This window comes from Bos indicus, chromosome 14 (assembly GCF_029378745.1).
Source record: "Bos indicus isolate NIAB-ARS_2022 breed Sahiwal x Tharparkar chromosome 14, NIAB-ARS_B.indTharparkar_mat_pri_1.0, whole genome shotgun sequence".
NCBI lineage: Eukaryota > Metazoa > Chordata > Mammalia > Artiodactyla > Bovidae > Bos > Bos indicus.
In genome coordinates this window covers 3,319,565-3,342,154 of record NC_091773.1, presented here as the reverse complement: position 1 = coordinate 3,342,154, position 22,590 = coordinate 3,319,565, and the positions used below count along the sequence as shown (strand labels likewise).

General features: G+C 50.9%; 1 protein-coding gene across 4 annotated transcripts in view; it reads right to left on the bottom strand.

Moving 5' to 3' along the window:
- TRAPPC9 (trafficking protein particle complex subunit 9) overlaps nucleotides 1-18,167 on the bottom strand; it is a 388,615-nt gene extending 370,448 nt beyond the window's left edge. For 3 of the 4 annotated variants that reach the window (XM_070802396.1, XM_070802398.1, XM_070802399.1), the window contains exons 1-2: nucleotides 17,700-17,840; nucleotides 11,690-12,283 (exon numbers count right to left, since the gene is read on the bottom strand). In XM_070802396.1, the coding sequence (XP_070658497.1) occupies nucleotides 11,690-12,273 (584 nt within the window). In that variant the 5' untranslated portion in view covers nucleotides 12,274-12,283; nucleotides 17,700-17,840. Of the gene's footprint in view, nucleotides 1-11,689; nucleotides 12,284-17,699; nucleotides 17,841-18,148 lie in introns of those variants that run through there. The other variant, XM_070802397.1, reaches the window with a different exon arrangement.
- Between the last annotated feature and the right edge of the window lie 4,423 nt (nucleotides 18,168-22,590).

Below are 22,590 nucleotides of genomic sequence, written 5' to 3'. Positions count from 1 at the left end.
GGATAATATTAGAGGGGGCTTTTCCTTTTCAAATTTTCCAATCACAACATTAGCACAAGAAAGTTTGTTTCGGCCTTTTAAAAAAATCAATTATCTTCCACGTTCTTAACTTCAAACCTATTATTATTTTATAGAGAGAGCTGTGCTGCATATTACAAGCCAACTGTTTGGCTTTTGCAAACAAGACCTTTATCTTCACGAGTTCAGAGCAAGCTTTAATGCTGCTTTGAGTGGTGGGACCCAGAACACTCACTAACAGCTCTTTAAATATTGGCAAGGATGTGCTACTAAATAATGCAACAGCTTCTAACTCCATATCAACTCAGAAACCAGAGAAACCATACCAATATCTCACTTCTTCATTTTAAATATTCCTGTTCTTTTGAATATTAAATTTCTTTAAAGATAAGATTTCTTTTCAAGCAAAACAGCAGCTATATTAAATTTCCTCTCGCCAAGAAAGCAATCTGATCAAGAACTAAAAACCCCTATGTTAATCCAAAAGATGTGAGGCTTCTGGCTAAATGAATGTACAGATCCCAGGACAAACTTAAACCCCGTCCTCTCTAACTCTGGAATGGAGCTTTTCTGTTCCCAACATTGGCTGAACTAAGATCACCACATAAGGCAGAGGAGAGAAGAGGAACGTGAGCCTGACCCCCACCTTTCTGCCAGGACAGCCCCCGTGGACAGGCCTCCCCGAGGAGGGCACTACACCTACCCCACCCACCAGCCCCCGCAGACCCGCATCGCCCCACCAGCCACCTCAACGGCCCCTCCTGTGTTCCAACGCCCCTCCCGCTCCGGAGCACCCTCACCTCCACCCTGCTACACACACACACACACACACACCCCTAGAGGGGCCTCACTTCCACCCTGCTACACACACACACACACACACACACACACACACACACCCCCGCCTAGAGGGGCCTCACCTCCACCCTGCTACACACACACACACACACACCCACCCCTAGAGGGGCCTCACCTCCACCCTGCTACACACACACACACACACACACACAGGAGCACCCTCACCTCCACCCTGCTACACACACACACACACACACACCCCTAGAGGGGCCTCACCTCCGTGCCTGCAACACACACACACCCACCCCTAGAGGGGCCTCACCAAAGCATGCGTCTGGTTAGGTCCCCCCCCACTTCAAAGCCTTGCAAGGCTCCCCAGTACAGCTCCAGCCCCCCTCCCCTGCCCCCTGCCCTCCCGAGCTTCCCAGGGGCCTGGTTCTTCTGCCAAGCTACTACCCACTGGCCATAGGGCTCATTCTGACTCAGTTTCTCAAGGAAGCCTTCCCTGCCTCCAGCCTCTGCACCTGTGGGGCCTCTCCCTCCCAAAGGTGGGCAGCGCATGGCCCATTCCCCGTGGTGTCTCCTGTTCTAAACAGAAAAGGATGCAGCCTGCAAAGGCACACTCGCCTCCTCCGCTCACATGACTGGGCTCCTAACACGCGGCAGCTTACAGACCCAACCACGACACTGACTCAACAGATTCTGAATTACACTTTTTCTTAAGAGACTTTACTCCTTTCCTGTTAGACTAAAATTTGCTTTAAAGCATCCTGTCTTACCTCTCTAAACAAAGTAAATCATTACATCTCCAAAACTTACAAAGGTGCACGTCTGCTGTAGCAAAATATAGCCCAGGACAGTTTCAAAAATAAACGGTGCAGTCACTGCGATCAGAAAGAGCTGGCTTTGAAAATACACGACTTTTGCAAAAAGAAGTCATCTAAATATGCTTACGGTATTTCATATAAAGGTTATATGATGCAACACAACAATATAAAATATTTTGAATTATATAAAAATAGAATAAATCCTAATATTTGGGAGAAAGTCTCCAAAATGCCATAAAATTCTAGCATAGACGGACATAAATTATTTCACTCTTGGGGTGCTGTGCACCCCAAGACTGGGCCATCTCGAGATTACAAGCAATCCTGTTCATAATCCTTTGAAAAGACAGTGGGAAACACAGAAAGGAATTGAGACAATTCTATTTCTAGTCAGCTATGCTGTGGGCAACCAAAATATTTTATGCCAATTTTGGCAGAATTTACAATAAATTCTCCTTCCAAAAAGACACGGATCCTTTCTTTCTTCATGGATCATTTGAAAATTATGTCAGGTTTGCTTTTTTTTAAGTCTCTCTGGAAGTTCAGAGTTCTTACAAACACATTATTAGCATTGTTACACTGTGTGGCCACCGCTCATGGATATGGAAAAACAAAACATACGGGCAAACAGTATGACAAAGAAAACCACATGAGGCCACAGCAGCAAATAAATGTAAAGTCAACGCAAAATGCAAACATTCAAAACAGGTTGTAATTTGTTGTAAATTTTAAAACTAATGATGACTTTTAAAGCCATGAGCAACAGACCTTAGGCAAAAATGTGAATATGCTCTAAATACTCCCAAGACCTACTCATGTTATTTCCTTATTCTTAACGAGTTATTAACACTAGGGCTAAAGGAACTGGAATTGAGGATTGATAGAAAAATTAATAACAACCCAATAAGCCCTCAGTCATAAAGGCCTCAAATCAATCATGGCTAAAGCACAGCCACAAAGCTGCCGGCCTCCCCAGATAAAGCAAGATGCTTCCTTTCTGGAGGCACCTAACACAGCTATAAACACTGCCAAGGAGACGCTCACACCACACTGAACACTGAGGCCAAGTCAACTCAGTACACACTGAGTGATTCCCATTACTTCTGATCAGAAAGAGGAAGAAAATGTGTCGTATTTGTGTGATCTGGGTACTACTTACATGGCTCGTGGTACATTCTAATCCAAAGTCCAATTTACTTGCAAAGAAACTACATATTCAAATCCAAAGAGAAACCAGAGTTGCTCAACCACACTTTGCAACTAAAACCCAAAGGAACTCTGATGAAGGTAATCTCTTATTGCTTTTGGTATTATGTAGTCTTACAAGTATTTGCATAATTAAGTGACCGCTACAGCCCATGATTCTGGACTAGAATATTAGGGGCTGAAAAAGCCTCGATTACATGCACTGTGTAAATGCAATCACATCAACACACTGGCAGGCGCCCCTTTGGTGGAGCTGAAGTTCCAAAGTAGACAACTCTACCCTGTGTGTGCTAAGCCGCTTTAGTCGTGTCTGACTCTGCGCGACCTCGTGGACTGCAGCCTGCCAGGCTCCTCTGTCCACGGACAGCTCTAACTAGAACATGAGAAAGGCAGAGTTCTGTACTGGATTTCAGATGCTGCACGGGCCATTAACTGACGCTGCATCTCACCTTGCGAAATCTGAACATCAATAGTTAACGCCGGTTTTCTCCATCTGAACTCTTTTATGCTAACACTGGGTATTAAACCCTCGCTCCATAAAGAGAGCCCCAGCCTACCCTGCAGAAGAGTTAGGTTCTGTTGAGGACAGCTGATCAAGGGAGGCCTGGACAGCTTCCACCACACACTGAGAATGGTCGAAGGATGACTGCACCTGTGCGTCCTCTGCAAGCATGTCACCACCGGAGGAGCGGGGCCAACGCTCGCTCTGGGGTGCAAAGCACACAGGTGCTGCCCAACCATCAGACACGGCTGAGCTCCGTGAGACAGACCTGCGGCCCCCAAGCCTGAGGCTTTCTCTGAGAGGCTCAAACTGGTCCACTTGACCCTCCAGACACAACAGGGAGGTAACAGGATTAGGAGAGAGAGCACACCCTGCGGGCTGAAAAGGCCTGAATCCGGCTCTAGCATTCACTAGCCCTGTGATGCTGAGCTGGTGGCTTCACCTCTCTGAGAATGCTCCACACTCTGCAAAAGGGGGCTGCCACCCCCACCTCAGATGGCATCCATGTGGCGTGAATGGAATATGGGGGCAGGGGAGTGCCTGACATAGAACCTTGCTAGCTTCCCACCCCCGCCCTTCTCCCCTTTTAAACTGGCATACTCCCCCTAACAAGTATCAAGCCTCTGGGACAGACTGTCTTATTCATCTTTGTATCCACCACAGTAGGATCAAAAAAGAACTGCTTCCTCCATAGTAACTATCAGTGTTCTTAGGAGATCTGGGTTTAAGCCTATTTTGAGAGGAAAGACTATTCCGGAACTACCCACAATCTTTCCGCACGGCAGCCCCTCCTCCCAGCATGCATCCTTTCTGTCATCAGATCCCCGGTGTGAACTGCTCGTGTCCACTGAACCTGCCGGGGGCTCTACACCTCTCCAGGCCTTCCCCCCAACCTCAAGGGTGAGCGTGACCCACCTTCTCCACCCTCCCATGCCACTCCAGCTCCAGCTTCCTCCATCTGCTGCCAGAGCATCTTCCTAAGATGCACATCTGTCTTTCCCTTCTGACTTTTTTAAGAGGCTGCCCCACCTCCCAGGCCCTAAAGGGTAAATGGCAGCTGCTACTAAAACCCCAAACACCGCAAAAAGAAAGTGAAAGTGAAAGTCGCTCAACCATGTCTGACTCTTTGTGACCCCATGGACTATACAGTCCACAGAATTCTCCAGGCCAGAATACTGGAGTGGGTAGCCGTTCCCTTCTCTAGAGCATCTTCCCAACCCAGGGACTGAACCCAGATCTCCCACATTGCAGACAGATTCTTTACCAGCTGAGCCACCAGGGAAGCCCACCACACAAAACCTCCATGACCCCTGACCCTCCAACCTTGTCTCAGCCCTGGACCTTCAGTCTACACTCTCTGGACGCGCTCCCCCCATTCACGGTTTTGAGCACACGCTGAAACTGACAACCCCCGATGCACGCCTCGAGCCCAGCTCCGTCACCTGAGCCCCAGGCTCTTTGAAACCATCACTTGAATGTTGACTGGCTTCTGAAAAACACATTTACCACTTACTCTGGAACCCAACCACCAGCAGGTACTCCCAGTTTCAGTAACGGTCTCAAACTTCCATTTTAGCTAACAGCCCCAGGACACGCCCAGCTGTTTGAGTCAAAACCCTGATGTCACATTTGACTTCCCCTGTCCCTCACCCGACCCCTGTGCTGTCATCAGTCCTGCCATTTCTATCTCAAAGTATATTTCAGCTCTGGTTCCAAGGGACCCGGACCCAGCCAGCTCAGAGCAAGTGTGTGCTGAGTCACAGTCCTCCAAAGGGTGCTCCCTGAAGAGGGACGTGTCCCCTGGCACCAGCCACGTAGGAAGGCACTTGAGTCTCTTATAGGAGGCCCAGGAAAAAAGACTCATGGTTCTCCCACGGTCTGAACTTTGAAGGGTCCATGGTCTGGGAGAGCCCCTGGTTAGTGGACACATCCACCAGTGAGCAGGTGAGAGTGCAGGAATCGAGGCAAGGCTTCAGTCACTGCCATCCCCGGGCCCTGCGAGCCACAGGAAAGGCCCTGAGTCCAGGGCACTGCCCAGCCATCACAGGATCCCACCCTGCGTTTCCCAACCACACGCCCTCGACCTGTCCTTACCACACTTCCTTCTGTTTTGCAGCCCCCCGACCCCAGGATGGGTTGGACCCTTTCAGGAATCTGGCCTTTCTCAAGTGAGACAAAGTCAACAAAAAATCAAAGTGTCCACATTTGGACCAGACCCTTGAAGGAGAAACAAAGCCTCCTGGCCAGCACAGCGATGGCAGCAAAACCCCTCCCCAGGAGATGAGATGACCAGGGCAAGAATGCAAGGTCCTCAATCAGCCAAGGCCTCTCCCTTCACGGCTGACTATGTGTGCTGGGGGTCTACCACCACCAGTTAATGACATGCCCATCAGGGGTGGCCGTGAGCCTCAACAAATACACAACCAGCTATTTCTTACCGACATGGGTTAAAAGTAAAGGCTGGTACAGGTAGGGCCTGTCCGTATGCTAAGCTAAACCACAGACCTGGCTAAAGCAGAGAGGAAGCCATGGTCACCTGTACAGGTCCTTGTGCCCATCAGATCCAAAGCAGCTAGCGATTTAGGAGAAGGGCATATTTCCCCGATCCCCAGGAAAACTGCCCTTATAAAGGTAAATGCCCTTTAGCAGACTAGCCTCTGCCCTTTTATGACAGAAAGTCACTGGGACAAAGTAAATGGCACAAGCAACGTGAGCGTGAAAGAAGACCTGGTGACTGCTCCCTCCAGCAGCATCCCTCCACGGCCAGCTTCGTCCAAGGCGGGCGTGTCTTCACCGGCAACCGCTGGCCAGTAAGCACCGTCATGCATACACAGCGACAGCCAAGAATCGCGTGCCTGGCACGTTTGTTTGAAAGCCAGGGTCAAGCAAGGTGCAGCAGACTTTGTCTTTCCAAGTTAAAATATTCCAGGAAAAACCCCTCGCAGCCACTTAAATCAACTAGCATCTCACTTCCTCAAACAAAAAAAAAACAAAAACAAAAAAAAATTAAAGTGCTCATTTGTCACCAAATGTGAGACCAAACAGGTTCCCCAAAGCAAGAATTTGGACAGCTATCTAAGGCCAGTGGGTTATGTGCTAAAAAAGCAAAAAGAATTCGAAAATAAAACGATGACCGGGATGAGACATGGATCAAGGCAGCAGTTAGGTTTCAGTTTTCTAAAGCGATCAGGCGGTGAGGCGGCAGCAGAGGGGGAGTCCGGCTATTTCCAGGGCAACCCGTGCACAGCCTACCTTTTCAGACCCAACAACACACTCACAGGGCGGTATGAGAGAAAAAGAACAAAGGAAAAGAAAAGAAAGAGGAACAGCGAAAATTAGAAACACACCAGCACAAAAACAACTTTGACAGCACGTTCAAGAACCGACATGGGCTCTGATGAGGCCGGGGCACGTGTGGCCGGACGGTAAACGCCCCCGCGCCCTCCCTCCCGCGGCTCCCGGGAAGGCTGGGCCTGCGGCTGGAGGCACCTGCTGCAGAGCCCATCCACGTGGTCAGAGAGGTCCGCGCTTCAGACCAAAACTCCACCTACATTTGGACGTTTCCTCCCAAGCCACAAATGCGATCCCCTTTCAGGCTGGGCTCTTCCTGTCACTCCTACCGGGAGCTGCGGGAGACACTGTGGCTCTAAGCTCTGTTCCTGAACTGAATCACTGTCTTGAAAATGAGACAACTGAGACCCGTGGTGGCCGACAAGGGACACACAGTGACCCTGGAAGCAAACGCTTCCGCTGAGGTCGCTGGCGTCATGATCTCACCGGAGTCCACACGATGGCTGAGTGTTCATGGGGGCAGTGAGAGCCGAATGGGCCCACCGGGAGGGAGGGAGGTTTCGTTCGCTGCTGACTTTCCGGCACACGGAGGCTCTGGGTAAACACCTTGGGACAGAATTGGCCACCATGTGCCAAGCACGTGTCCTGAATCGAGTTCCTCCCGCCAGACTGTGAGCAGAGATCCCAAGAGGCAAAACAGGCATTCTCAACATTTCGGCCTGCAGACCTTTGGGTCCACAACCTCAAGTAGTTGATGATCAAAAATGTCCCTTGGGGCCTCGTGTGACAAGGAGAAAGCAGCGGTCGAGGGGTCGGGGCCCTCAGCTTTGGTTGCTCACCCACGAGTCTGTCCTGCTGTTGCCACAGGCACTAAGATTTGGGGAATGCAGGTGCACGCACGGGCCCACCTTGTCAGGGACCATTACCTCGGCACAGACCCCACCTGACACCTGGGGCTCAGTAGGAGGTGACAGGTGAGTTGAGGGGCCGGCCGGAGTAGGTCTGGTGGGTCTGAATGGATCTAAGTGGGTCTGAGTGGGTCTGGTGGGTCTGAGTGGTCTGGTGGGCCTGAGTGGGTCTGAGTAGATGTGAGTGGGTCTGGGTGGGTCTGGTTGGGTCCGAGTGGGTCTGGTGGGCCTGAGTAGATCTGAGTGAGTCTGAGTGGATCTGGTGGGTCTGAGTGGATCTGGAGGGTCTGAGTGGGTCTGAGTGGGTCTGATCTGAGTGCATCTGAGTGGGTCTGGTGGGTCTGAGTGGGTCGGGTGGGTCTGAGTGGATGTTAGTGGGTCTGAGTGGGTCTGGTAGGTCTGAGTGGGTCTGAGTGGGTCTGGTGGGTCTGGGTGGGTCTGAGTGGGTCTGGTGGGTCTGGTGGATCTGAGTGGGTCTGGTGGGTCTGGGTGGGTCTGGGTGGGTCTGAGTGCGTCTGAATGGGTCTGAGTGGGTCTGGTAGGTCTGAGTGGATCTGAGTGGGTCTGGTGGGTCTGAGTGGGTCTGGTGGGTCTGGGTGGGTCTGGGTGGGTCTGAGTGGGTCTGGTGGGTCTGAGTGGGTCTGAGTGGGTCTGGTGGGTCTGAGTAGGTCTGAGTGGATCTGAGTGGGTCTGGTGGGTCTGGGTGGGTCTGAGTGGGTCTGGTGGGTCTGGTGGATCTGAGTGGGTCTGGTGGGTCTGGGTGGGTCTGGGTGGGTCTGAGTGGGTCTGGTGGGTCTGGTGGGTCTGAGTGGGTCTGAGTGGGTCTGGTGGGTCTGAGTGGGTCTGAATGGGTCTGAGTGGGTCTGAGTGGGTCTGGTGGGTCTGAGTAGGTCTGGTGGGTCTGAGTGGGTCTGAATGGGTCTGAGTGGGTCTGGTGGGTCTGGGTGGGTCTGGTGGGTCTGGGTGGGTCTGAGTGGGTCTGGTGGGTCTGGTGGATCTGAGTGGGTCTGGTGGGTCTGGGTGGGTCTGAGTGGGTCTGGTGGGTCTGGTGGATCTGAGTGGGTCTGGGTGGGTCTGGGTGGGTCTGGGTGGGTCTGGTGGGTCTGGTGGATCTGAGTGGGTCTGGTGGGTCTGGGTGGGTCTGGGTGGGTCTGGGTGGGTCTGAGTGGGTCTGAATGGGTCTGAGTGGGTCTGGTGGGTCTGAGTGGATCTGAGTGGGTCTGGTGGGTCTGGGTGGGTCTGAGTGGGTCTGGTGGGTCTGGTGGATCTGAGTGGGTCTGGTGGGTCTGGTGGATCTGAGTGGGTCTGGTGGGTCTGGGTGGGTCTGAGTGGGTCTGGTGGGTCTGAGTGGATCTGAGTGGGTCTGGTGGGTCTGGGTGGGTCTGGGTGGGTCTGAGTGGGTCTGGTGGGTCTGAGTGGGTCTGAGTGGGTCTGAGTGGGTCTGAGTGGATCTGAGTGGGTCTGGTGGGTCTGGGTGGGTCTGAGTGGGTCTGGTGGGTCTGGTGGATCTGAGTGGGTCTGGTGGGTCTGGGTGGGTCTGGGTGGGTCTGGTGGGTCTGAGTGGGTCTGAGTGGGTCTGAGTGGGTCTGGTGGGTCTGAGTGGGTCTGAGTGGGTCTGAGTGGGTCTGGTGGGTCTGAGTGGGTCTGAGTGGGTCTGGTGGGTCTGAGTGGGTCTGAATGGGTCTGAGTGGGTCTGGTGGGTCTGGGTGGGTCTGGTGGGTCTGGGTGGGTCTGAGTGGGTCTGGTGGGTCTGGTGGATCTGAGTGGGTCTGGTGGGTCTGGGTGGGTCTGAGTGGGTCTGGTGGGTCTGGTGGATCTGAGTGGGTCTGGTGGGTCTGGGTGGGTCTGGTGGGTCTGGGTGGGTCTGGGTGGGTCTGAGTGGGTCTGAATGGGTCTGGGTGGGTCTGGTAGGTCTGAGTGGATCTGGGTGGGTCTGGTGGGTCTGGGTGGGTCTGGGTGGGTCTGGTGGGTCTGGTGGATCTGAGTGGGTCTGGTGGGTCTGGTGGATCTGAGTGGGTCTGGTGGGTCTGGGTGGGTCTGAGTGGGTCTGGTGGGTCTGGTGGGTCTGAGTGGGTCTGGTGGGTCTGAGTGGGTCTGAGTGGGTCTGGTGGGTCTGAGTGGGTCTGAATGGGTCTGAATGGGTCTGAGTGGGTCTGGTAGGTCTGAGTGGATCTGAGTGGGTCTGAGTGGGTCTGGTAGGTCTGAGTGGGTCTGGTGGGTCTGAGTGGGTCTGGTGGGTCTGAGTGGGTCTGAGTGGGTCTGGTAGGTCTGAGTGGATCTGAGTGGGTCTGGTGGGTCTGGGTGGGTGTGGGTGGGTCTGGTGGATCTGAGTGGGTCTGAGTGGGTCTGGATGGGTCTGGGTGGGTCTGAGTGGGTCTGAGTGGGTCTGATCTGAGTGGATCTGAGTGGATCTGAGAGGGTCTGAGTGGATCTTAGTGGGTCTGATAGGTCTGAGTGGGTCTGAGTGGGTCTGATCCGAGTGGATCTGAGTGGGTCTGGTGGGTCTGAGTGGGTCTGAGTGGGTCTGGAGGGTCTGAGTGGGTCTGGTGGATCTGAGTGGCTCTGGGTGGGTCTGAGTGGCTCTGAGTGGGTCTGATCTGAGTGGATCTGAGTGGGTCTGGTGGGTCTGGTGGGTCTGATAGGTCTGAGTGGGTCTGAGTGGGTCTGATCCGAGTGGATCTGAGTGGGTCTGGTGGGTCTGAGTGGGTCTGCTGGATCTGGAGGGTCTGGAGGGTCTGGTGGATCTGGAGGGTCTGGAGGGTCTGGTGCAGGCAGCTCTGCTCCTTGGTGGTGCCCGGGCTCGTAAACCTTGCCACCTGGGCGCAAGGAGCAGGAGGGCAGGGCAGGCATGGTGACAACAGGGTCATGCGAGCAGCAAGTACAGCTGTAAGTGTGACACGCCCTGACCTTCCTGAGGCCACACAACGAGTCCGGGTGCGGGAGGGAGGCCCCTGCAGACCCTGCCAGGCACCACCTCCAGGGGCAGCCCAGGGCCTCTGGGCCTCTCCCCGCAGAGCTGGCCTGGACTTCTTCCCTTGGCTCTCTGACATCTTTTCCTCTAACTTATCAACAACCAGAAAGTCGGGTTCGACCTCCGTGAGTTCAGGAAACCCTGAGCACCTACTCTGCAGTGGACACGGCGGCACCCACACCATGCCCTCCATCCTCGCCTGCGGGACCAGCACGTGAGCTCTGCAGAGGACGGGAGAGGCTCAGCGCCCCAGGCGGCAGTGCTCCTGCCAGTGAGGGGACCACGTCTCTGCTCTCTTCTGTGGGAGCATCGCGGGGAAACAGAGCAGAGGGCAAGCAGAGACCCCGCAGAGCTCATCTGCGATTCTGATGACTGCAGCACAGGGCTAACATGAGGACTGAGTGATCCCTGTGACACAGAGACCATGAACACGCTGTCCTCTGCACCAGGAGCTCTTTTAGGAGTCTCTGCAGTGGTTCTGATATTCTAAGTGGGGGACCTGGCGCCGGGGCGTCTGGCAGGAGGAGGGGCCTGGCCTGGGAGGCAGGAGGTATGGGCCCAGCTCCAGCCCAGCAGGCTGGAGTTCTGCTGCCTCTGGGGCTCAGCACCCACTCTACACACAGAAGGGGTGAGGCTGAATAACAGTCTTTACAACGTGTCCTGGGGCAGCGCTGTCCGATAGGAATAAGATGCAAGCCACGTGAATGAAGCTGTCCAGCTGCCACATTTAAAAAGGTAAAAAACAAACACTTGCAACTGATTTTAATAATGGCCTTTGTTTGATCTCATATATGTAAAACATTATCATTTTGACGTGCAATTAAAAAAAAAACACTAAGTCCACATTCTTCTTCCCAGACTAAGTCTCAGCACCTGTCCTGCCTTTTACCCTCAGCCCATCTCATCTCAGCTCAGCCTCCTCTACTGTCCTAGTGACAGTGGCTACCCTCTGGACAGCCACTCCAGGGGTCCCACCGGGGGGTCTGGGCTAAAAAGGGGGAGTTAAGTGTCACACTAACCCTAAAAGGATCTCCCCCAACCAAAGTCTGTCCCACTCAATTTTAGAAAGTCTGAAACCCAGTGGACTGCACCCTTCCCCCTCCACCATTGCAGGGAACCCTCCCACTTGCTCCTCCCTTTCTGGAGCCTGGGCTCCAGGCCGACTTACCTACTGTCTGTGTCCAGCCCCACGAAGTCCTTCTTCTCGAAAGGGACACAGAGGAGCGGGATCTTGTCCCCGGACTTGTCCGTGGCCCTGTCCAGGCGCTTGGACTCGAGCACGATGAACAGCGACTCCACGAAGTCCTCGATGCGCTTCTCCACTGTCGCGCAGTCCTCGTAGCTGGGGTAGAAGGCCACGTCGGTACGCGGCTGCTCCGCGATCTCCCCTTGCAGCCCGAACACGAAGAGGCGCGAGTCATACAGCGTGGAGCCATAGATTTCCTTCTGCACGTGGAACTTCTCGAAAGTCTGCGGCCAGTCCTTGGCCGAGAAGCAATCGGTGATGGTGATGAGGCCCACAACCTTGCGGTGGGTCTGGAAGTCGCCCCACTCGCTGTTTTCGGGCGGGTAGTGGTGCCGGTAGCGGATGTAGAGCGCGCGCTGCGAGTCGCGCACGCTGATCTGGCTCACCGACGAGATCCTCTTGTAGATCCTGAAGAAGTTCTCCTCCGAGACGATCCCCACGGGCTGGACCACCACGAGGAGAGTCTGGTGGTCCTCGGCGCACTGCATGTAGTCAGGGACGCTCATGGTGAAGACCCTGCCCACAGAGAAGAAGGGGTTCTGAGGCTGCGCACGGGTTTTGCAGGCTGCCTCCCACTCCGGCACGCGGGGATGCCCGCGTCCCCCAGCTGGAAGACTGGCCGAGCCCCAAGCCAAGCGGCGAGGTACCGTTTGTCCTCGGGGGTTCTGCGTGCCGCTACTATAGTTCTTACCACAGTGCCCTGCTCCTAGAGCAAGCTTGGAGCCCCTGCAGTTTAAAAGGAGCCTCTCAGGTTTTCCATTCCCAGTACCTCAGCAGACATGGGTGTGGAGTCAGTGCTCAAAGAAGGGTGAATAAATGAAGGAAGGAAGGAATTGCTTCCTCAGCCTCTCAGCAGAAATCATGAGGATTTCGCAGTGGAATCAGAAGAGCAGGACTCTACTCCAGGCCACCTGAGCTCCTGAGCTGAAAACTAATGGGGGGAATATAAAACTTGCCTTCTAAGAAGATATCTGGATTAAGGAAGGGTGCAAACTGCAAAGTGCCAAGCACAGTGTGAGACAGAAGGAGGAACTACACACCGTTACCATCCCTCATTTCATAAACCGAGTTTCCTTGGGAGAGTTTTTATAACCTTGCTGTGCCAATTTTGACAGATATAAAAAGAAAACAGCATCAACTATACTCCAGTAATTATTTTTTTAAAAGAGGAAGAAAGAAAGCAATATTACCTGATTCTCAGTGCTGTTGAGGAATTCAGTTAGATAACCCGTATGAAAGCATCTGGCCCATAGGAGTTAATAAATGTTTGTTAAATGAATGGTCAAACAAGCAGATGAATGCTGCCCCGTCCACAGAGCATCATCATACCACTGCCTGGAAATCTGAATCCCCGTGCCACCCCAACTCCACACTAGCCATGTCAGTGACCCAGAGAAGCCTGTGTGCTTCTCTAAGCCCCAGTTTAATCATGAATAAAAATGTGGATAATAAGACAAACCTCAACGGATTAGTGAGGCAGTACTCTGGTTTCAGTACTGTACTGTAACTTTGCAAGATGGAGGTTGTTGTTCAGTCGCGAGGTCGTGTGTGACTCTTTCCACCCCATGGACTGCAGCACGCCCAACTTCCCAGTCCTTCACTATCTCCTGGTTTGCTCAGATTCGTGTCCATTGAGTCAATGATGCCAATCAACCATCTCATCCTCTGCAGGACGGTACCATTAAGGGAAACTGGGCAAAGGGTCCACAAGCTCTCTCAACATTCACACTGTTATGCACCCATCTCCTGAATGTGTTCACCTTTGCCAACTGAAGCTCTGTCCCCATTAAACACTAATTCCCATCCCTTCAACCCCAGTCCCAGTCCCACCATCTACGTCCTGTCTCTATGAGTCAGACCGTTCTACGCACGTCATCTCAGTGGAACCGTGCTGTGACTGGCTCATTTCACTTAGCACAATGTCTTCAAGGTTCATCTGTGTTGTAGCATGTATCAGAATGTCCTTATTTAATGCTGAATAATATTCCCTGGAATAGTATATACATTTATGTATAAAGGTATATAACACAGTTTATTTATTCATTCATTGAAAGTCATTTGGGTTGTTCCTAACTTGAGCTACTATGAATAATACTATTATAAACATGGGTATACAGACAAAATGTTTTAAGTATAAAAACCACCATATTTGCAAAGATGTAGATATAGATGTAGATGCAAAGGTAACTCCTATTTGACAGGTGGGCGTGTAGACTGGTACGTGCCGGGCCCGGCAACTGCCTTGCTAAAGGAACTCTGGCATGTGGTGGGCAGGTTTATAGAAGCAAGACCTGGAGAAAACAAAGCTGTCCACTGTTAGGAGGCTGGGTAACTAAAATGTGGTCTTTTAACACAACAGAATACTTCGAACAGTGAAAATGAACGACCTAGAGGAACAAAGATGAGTCTCAAAAACATGATGGGCAAACAAAGCAGGTTATGGATTAATACAGGCAACACCATTCCACTTATGTAAAGTTTAGCAGGCAACACTAAACAATGTGTTGTTTACACATATGGTAAAATTATAAAGAAAAAGATAAATGTGGACAGTGGTTACTTGGGTGCAAAGAGGATGCAATTTGAAAGCGAAGCCGCAGGGCTGCAGAAGTAGCAGTGGTGTTCTGTCTCTTAAGCTGGATGGCAGACCCACGGGTGCTCGTCTTGCCCTTCTTTAAACTGTACATAAACGTCCAACGTTTCACAGAAGAGTTAAAAAAGGAAGAAGATCCTATGGGGAGGGAGGTTCAAGAGGGAGGGGACATCTATACCTGTGGCTGATTCATATTGATGTATGGAAGAAACCAACACAATATTGTAAAGCAATTATCCTTCAACTCAAAATAAATAAAATTTTTTTAAAAAAGGAAGAAGATCCAACTTCAAAAAGCTTACACAGTGGATCTCAGCACGTTGGCTAGTTTCGGGGCCTGGCCCCAGCTCTTCTCCTCTATCAGGAGATGATTCTGCTGATCCCAAAACACCCTGCTTCTATGAGCAAAGAAGCTGCTGCACAAAAAAGGCACGTGAATTGCAGGTGTAGATCTGCCTGAAGACAGGTGGCCTGTGGATCTCAGACACAGTTTGAGGATAGGAGGTGTTCAATTTCTCTGGTCTGAGGTAAAATGAGAAAAATACAAATAATGTTTAAGTGTTCCATAAAACTAAACTTAGTATGTGTCTTATGAATGTTAACTATTATTGTTATTTATTCTTAGATTTGGAGAAGAAAATGGCAACCCACTCCAGTATTCTTGCCTGGAGAATCCTATGGACAGAGGAGCCTGGTGGGCTGTAGTCCTTGGGGTCGCAAAGAGTCGGACATGACTGAGCGACTAAGCACATTCTTAGGTTACGAACTTTCTCATTTTTTTGCTGTTAAAACATTCTTTTTTGGGGAGAGTCAGGGGACTTCCCTATCGATCCAGTAGTTAAGACTCCTCGCTTCCAAGGCAGGGGGTGTGGGTTTGATCCCTGGTTATGGAACTAAGATCCCATTTGCCTCGGGCTGCAGCCAAAAAAAAAAGTTCTGATTTTTTTTTTTTTCCCCAAAATGGCCAAACCACACGACTTTGTAGGATCTTAGTTCCCCAACCTGAAACTGAACCTGGACCAGGGCAGTGAAAGCACCCAGCCTTAACCACTGGACCACCAAAGAACTCCCAAACACTCTTGCTTTTATAAAACAATAGCGAGAGTAGTTGGCACCAGTTTTCCATCATACTATCTGGGCAAAAATAAAAACTGACGAACGTTTTCCCTGAAGGAGCTCACTATCAGCAAAGTTCTTGTTCACCTTTGCCACAGATTCAAAATATGCAACTAACACTGGAATAAATTTGTCTCATATAAGGTGGGAATAGGAAATTGCACTAGGCACTTTACAATCTATCAGATCATATTCAGACTCCCCAACAATCAAGAAACAAGCATTCCTATCTTCAGCCTTACAGATAAAGAACCAGGCTCAGTCATTTGCTCAAGGTCTCCTAATCTGTAAGTGGCAAACTGGCTGCAGAGTCCATGTTTTTCCACTGGTTTCTTCAAGGGAGAAAGAATCTAATGAAATGAGCCCTGGCATTGAGTCAGCTCTGGTGTCTGAGACTCCAGTTCAGTCCAGTCGCTCAGTCGTGTCCGACTCTTTGCGACCCCATGGACTGCAGCACGCCGAGCTTCCCTGTCCATCACCAATTAGTCTGAGACTAATCTAATACGAATATTAAAACATTAAGAATATATTTCTTCAGGGACTTCCCCGGTGGTCCAGTAGCTATGACTCTGCACTCCCAATGCAGGGAGCCTGGGTCTGATCCCTGGTTGGGGAATTAGATCCCACATGCCACAACCAAGAGCTCCACACTGTAACTACAGATCATGCTGCAAGGAAGATCTAGGACTCCACATGCGGCAACTAAGACCCAGTGCAGCCAAATAAATAAATATTTATTTTAAAAAAGAATATATTTCTCCAACTTGGTATTTCCTCAAAAAGTTAAACATAGAGTTGCCATATAAACAGCAGTTCCACTCCTAGGTATATACCAAAGAGATTTGAAAATACACGTCCACACAAAAAGTAGTACACGAACATTCATGGCAGTATTATTCATAATAGCCAAAAAGTGGAAACAACAGAGACTTCTATCACCTGATAAACGGATAAACAAAATGCAGTCTATCCGTATAATAGAATACTACTCAGCCATAAACAGTACTAACATTGCTACAACATGGGTGAACCCTGAAAACATTATGCTGAGTTAAAGAAGCCAGGCACAAAAGACCACAAATTGCATGATTCTATTTACATGAAATGCCCCAAATATGCAACTCCTTGGAGACAGAGAGTAAGTTTGTGGCTGTCGCGGGTGCAGGAGGGGAGACTGACAACGGGTATGGAATTTCTATTTGAAGTGATGAAAATGGTCTGGATTAATAATGGTTGCACAACTGGGAATACACTGAAAACCACTTAAGTGTACAATTTAAATGGGTGGACTTTACCGTATTCACATTCTCTCAATAAAGCTGTTACTTGATAAAATATTTCTTAACTATTTTTCCCTCTATTCCACTGGACAGCCCTACAATTTAAGAAAAAACCTGGCCAAGGGATCTTTAAGGACTGCAAGATTCCTGGGTCTCCAGCATCATGTCTCTAGTGCTGTTATTTCATACTAGGGAACACTAGCTGGGCCGGACTAGGAAGAGACTGTAACTACCTTTTCAAAATCGCCAGTTGCCTTTAAACTGGGTGGGGAGGAGCAGACAAGACGGAGGAGGAGGTCACAGCCTTCTGCTCATTTTTAACTAACCCGAGCCTGCGTTCGGCACTGTGGATCCCTCTGTAAGAACAAGTGGAATCCACAAGCACCCCACCCTGACACCAGCACACTCAGCGTGGAAAGGCGTTCGCGCGGGGCAGATGGATTGGGGGCGGAGACCCAGGCGGGCACCGGCTCTGCATTTCCGAGACTCGGCCGAGTGAAGCTGGACTTGACAATTTCGGGAGCTCAACCGCGGGAGACTGTGCCTGACGCCGCCGCGGGGGATCTGAGCCACTTAGAACCCAGAGGAGATGGAGGAAGAGAGGAAACCGAGAGCCAGGCGGTCCCAGCCGCGTCCGCAGACCCCCTGTCGGGGCCGGGGGCCGGGGGCCGGGGAGGGGCCGGGGACGGCCGGCGCCCGCGGAGGGGAGGCTGGGCCGGGCCCGAGAGGCGGCAGGTGCGGGCCGGGGCGGGACGGGCGCGGGCGCGGACGGGGGAGGCCGGGCCACCGGGCCGGGGCAGGTGGCCGCGGCAGGTGCGGGCGGAGTCGAGCCCCTCCGCAGGAAACACGCTGCCCGGCGCCCCAGCGCGCGCCGTGACCCACGGACAGCCCTCCCGAGGCCGGCCCGGTCCCCTGCCCAGGGGCACCCCCTTCTTGCACTTACGCAGCCGGGGCCCCGGGCCCGGAGCAGGTGCCAACAGCGGGAAGGGCGGCGGGGCCGGACAGCCTCTGCGGCCGCTCCCCGGGCTCGGAGCTGGAGCTTCCGACTGGCGGCCGGGCCGGCGCCGCCCCTGCGCATGCGCGAAGCCGGTCCCGGGCCCGGAGGCCCGCGCCAGGTTTTAGGGGCGACGCGGGCCCCGCGAGGGAGGGGCGAGGGGGACGGCCGGGGGAGGGGAGGAGGAGTGAGGTGGTCGCGGGGGGCAGGGAGGGGAGGGAGACGAAGGGAGAAGGGCGGGAGGGGAGCAGCTGCGACGGAGAGGAGAACTGTGGCTCCTGGGGCCGCGCACCCAAAAGGAAGCGCCAAGTCCTGCCTCTGCGCCCCTTTCCCCGCTCTCAGGGCGCGCAGCTCAAATTTTCTGCCCTTTGCAGCCCCCGCCCCTGCAAAGCCCCTACCGGATCACGATCCCAGCGCCCGCGCCGAGCCGGGCTTCCAGTCGCTCCGGGGACCAAGCACCAGCAGGCGTGGTAGCGATGCTTAGAGCTACCTTGGGGCGAGAATAAGTTCCCCTTTTACTGTCTGGGAGACGATTCAGGGTGCCTCCCGGGCCTGACTTAACTGCTTGGTCACACACAGGGGCTGGGCGGGGATGAGGAGGTCAGAGCCGGAGCCTGGAGCAGACTGCCCGAGGGCAGATGCCTGGTCCCCACCGGTCCTGGGAAAACCACTCCAGACTCTAGAGGTCCGGTCAAGGGCTCGGAATAAGCCCCCGGGTGTGGAACGGCGGTCATAGTTGCTGCACACAGCTGTCTAGGTAGGGCAGAAGCCACTTAAGAACTTAAACCCTTCTAGGTTAAAAAATAAACAAAACTTTAAAAGGAGTTTACATACGTAGGTTGGAATGTGCATAGCATAATTGAAAAATACACAAGAAATTCTCTCAAACCTACAATTTGTAGGTTTGAGAGAAAAGAGGATGAGGGAGACCTTCTTTCCCTTGTGTTTTTTTGTGTTTGAATTTTTTACTGTATGCATGTGTTTATTTTTCATTTAACAAAAAAAAAAAAAAACTGTAATGGAGGACAGAAATAGTTCAGCCAGTACAGCAGCCATGGAATAAAGCCATCACTTTACTTTACCCAAACAAGCATTTATTGACTCTGCTGTGTGCCCAGTGCTGTTTTATGACTTATTATTTATATATTTTTAAAAAATAATAATATGCTATTCCTCATCCCTGCCCTGGGCTAGTGGAAAACCAATTTCATTCTATTGAATTGTTTTCCAAGGAGCGGGAATGAATTATAAACAGAACACATCTTCAGGGCAAAACCCGTGGAGTGTATTTCCTGCACACCAGCCAGGAAGGATTTTCAACACAGGCGCCCAGAGGCTGAGAGTACGTTTCCAGGACCCTGCGTAAAGCTACCCAGAGTGGCTTCTTCTTGGCCCTGAGAGCATAAGTTGACAGTTATAGAACACAGAAAACAGACATTAAAAGAGGCCACCTTTTATTGGAGGTCTATGTGCCAGGAATAGAAATCCATGTTTAGCACACAATGTCTTCATAAGATCCATGCCAGCCTGGAGAAGGAAATGGCAATCCACTCCAGTTACTATTGCCTGGAAAATCCCATGGACAGAGGAGCTTGGTAGGCTACACTCCATGGGGTCGCAAAGAGTCGGACATGACTGAGCGACTTCACTTTCCTTTCCTTTAAAAAAAAAAAAAAAAATCCATGCCAGGTAGCTATTCTTAGCATTGAGGTCCAGAAAGAACACTCTACTTGGCACACAAGTGGCTGGTAATGTTTAGGATTCAAATCTGAGGCTGTCTGACTATTATCTGTGCTCTTCCCATAGTCCTTCTCTGTTCTCATTCTATCTATAAATGGATAAGAGAAGCAATTTGGAAAGCAAGATTGAATGCTGGCAAGAGGAAACATTGCTATTTTAGTACAGTGTTTCTGTTTTCGATGTACTCACATTAATTTTATTGTCCTATCAAATCTGTGAGGGAGGGAGGAAACTATTCTGCATTTTTATGAGAAAACCAAAGTTCAGAGACTGTAAAGGCTTGCCACAGCACCCCAGCCATCAAATGGAGGTGCCTAGACTTGTTTCAGGTATATCCTGCTTCTGCAGTTATAGTCCTTACACCGTTTTAACATTTCCTGAGCATTTCCTCTGAACGTTGAGAGTTCAAAGAATACACCAAATCTGCTCTCAAGGAGTTTTAGACTCTTAAAAGTTGGATTGGAAGGATCATCTGAAATCATCAAGTGCAACCTCACCAGCCACACCAGAGCCCCTCCACAGAAGTCCTCAGTTCAGTTCAGTCGCTCAGTCATGTCTAACTATATGCAACCCCATACACTGCAGCATGCCAGGCTTCCCTGTCCATCACCAACTCCCAGAGCTTGTTCAAACTCATGTCCATCAAATCGGTGATGCCATCCAACCATTCCAACCATCTCATCCTCTGTTGTCCCCTTCTCCTCCTGCCTTCTATCTTTCCCAGCATCAGGATCTTTTCCAATCAATCAGTTCTTCGTATTAGGTGGCCAAAGTATTGGAGCTTCAGCTTCAGCATCAGTCCTTCCAATGAACACCCAGGACTGATCTCCTTTAGGATGGACTGGTTGGATCTCCTGGTAGTCCAAGGGACTCTCAAGAGTCTTCTCTAACACCACAGTTCAAAAGCATCAACTCAGCTTTCTTGATGGTCCAACTCTCACATCCATACATGACTACTAGAAAAACCACAGCTTTGACTAGATGGATCTTTGTCAACAGTAATCTCTGCTTTTTAATATGCTGTCTAGGTTGGTCATAATTTTCCTTCCAAGGAGCAAGTGTCTTTTAATTTCATAGCTGCAGTCACCATCTGCAGTGGTTTTGGAGCCCAAGAAAATAAAGCCAGCCACTGTTTCCCCATCTATTTGCCATGAAGTGATGGGACCGGATGCCATGATCTTAGTTTTTTGAATGTTGAGTTTTAAGCCAACTTTTTCACTCTCCTCATTCACCTTTATCAAGAGGCTCTTAGTTCCTCTTCACTTTCGGCCATAAGGGTGGTGTCATCTGCATATCTGAGGTTATTGATATTTCTCCCGGCAATCCTGATTCCAGCTTGTGCTTCATCCAGCCCGGCATTTCCCATGATGTACTCTGCGTATAAGTTAAATAAGCAGGTGACAATATGCAGCCTTGCCATACTCCTTTCTCAATTTGGAACCAGTCCATTGTTCCATGTTTGGTTCTAACTGTTGCTTCTTGACCTGCATACAGATTTCTCAGGAGGCAGATCAGGTGGTCTGGTATTGACCCACACAGTCAAAGGCTTTGAAACAGAAGTCCTAATGGGGTGGAAAGTTTCATGCAATGATACAGAGCCCTGTTAGAAAGTTCTCAAATGAGGCAAGTCTGCTTCCCTGAAATATCCAGTCACAAGGTCTCAAAGATGAAGACCAATGCCCAGTGAGGCTTGGTGGAGTTGAGAATTACCTCTGCTGCTGCTGCTGCTGCTGCTAAGTCACTTCAGTCATGTCCGACTCTGTGCGACCCCATAGACGGCAGCCCACCAGGCTCCACCGTCCCTGGGATTCTCCAGGCAAGAACACTGGAGTGGGTTGCCATTTCCTTCTCCAATGCATGAAAGTGAAAAGGTAAAGTGAAGTCACTGAGTCGTGTCCAACTCTCAGCGACCCCATGGACTGCAGCCTACCAGGCTCCTCTGTCCATGGGATTTTCCAGGCAAGAGTACTGGAGTGGGGTGCCATTGCCTTCTCCAAGAATTACCTCTGAAACCCGTCAAAAGCAAAGATCAGAGCACAAACTCCATTACTTACTACCTATATAACATCAGTGTCTTCACCTACAAAATGGGAGTGATCACGTCATAAGGTCACTCTCAGGAGTGGGATAGATCTAAGTTCCGTCCCAGTTCTCTCATGTGCTACTTGTATGGCCTTAGGATAGGGTGACCATATATCCTGATTTGCCTAGGACAATCCCAGTTTATGCTATTGTCCTGGCTAAAAGCGTTCTGGTCAGGTGATGTGATCATCCCACTTTCGCAAAGCCCATCACCTCTCAGGTTTTCTGATCCACCGACAGTGTGATAAAGGTTTCCTTGCTAAATGCTATGCTAAGTCACTTCAGTCGTGTCTGACTCTGTGCGACCCCAGAGAGGGCAGCCCACCAGGCTGCCCCGTCCCTGGGATTCTCCAGGCAAGAACACTGAAGTGGGTTGCCATTTCCTTCTCCAATGCATGAAAGTGAAAAGTGAAATCGAAGTCGCTCAGTCGTGTCCGACTCTCAGCAACCCCATGGACTGCAGCCTACCAGGCTCCTCCATCCATGGGATTTTCCAGGCAAAAGTACTGGAGTCGGGTGCCAGGTTTCCTTACTCCTTTCTAAGTTGTAGGGCTCTCTTCTGCCATACAGTCCACTCAAATATTTGTCCATAGGGCCATGTCTCACCTGGGTTTCCTAGGGCCCAGACCATGAAAGAGGATGTTTGTTTATTTAGCACCATGAACAATCAGCCACTTGAGTGGGACTTCCACATCTACTCCGTCGAAATAACACAGTCAGGGTAGCCACCATTTACCCAGCAGGGAAAGTACAATGCACTTGGTACAAATTTCTCATATAACCCCACAATAGCTCTATAAGGTCGGTTGTTCTAATGCGGAGACTAAGCAGTAACACTTCTTTTTCCTCTTTCTGAGTGTGGAACGATTGATAAATAAGACAAAAGAATCAGACAATGGATATTTACAAGTCAATTTTATTACTAATATGTCAGCTGAAGAGGATGCTATACACCTGGAGCCAAAATTTTGGTTTGGATTTACTAAATTCTTCACCTTAGAATTAGCCAGCCTTGGGA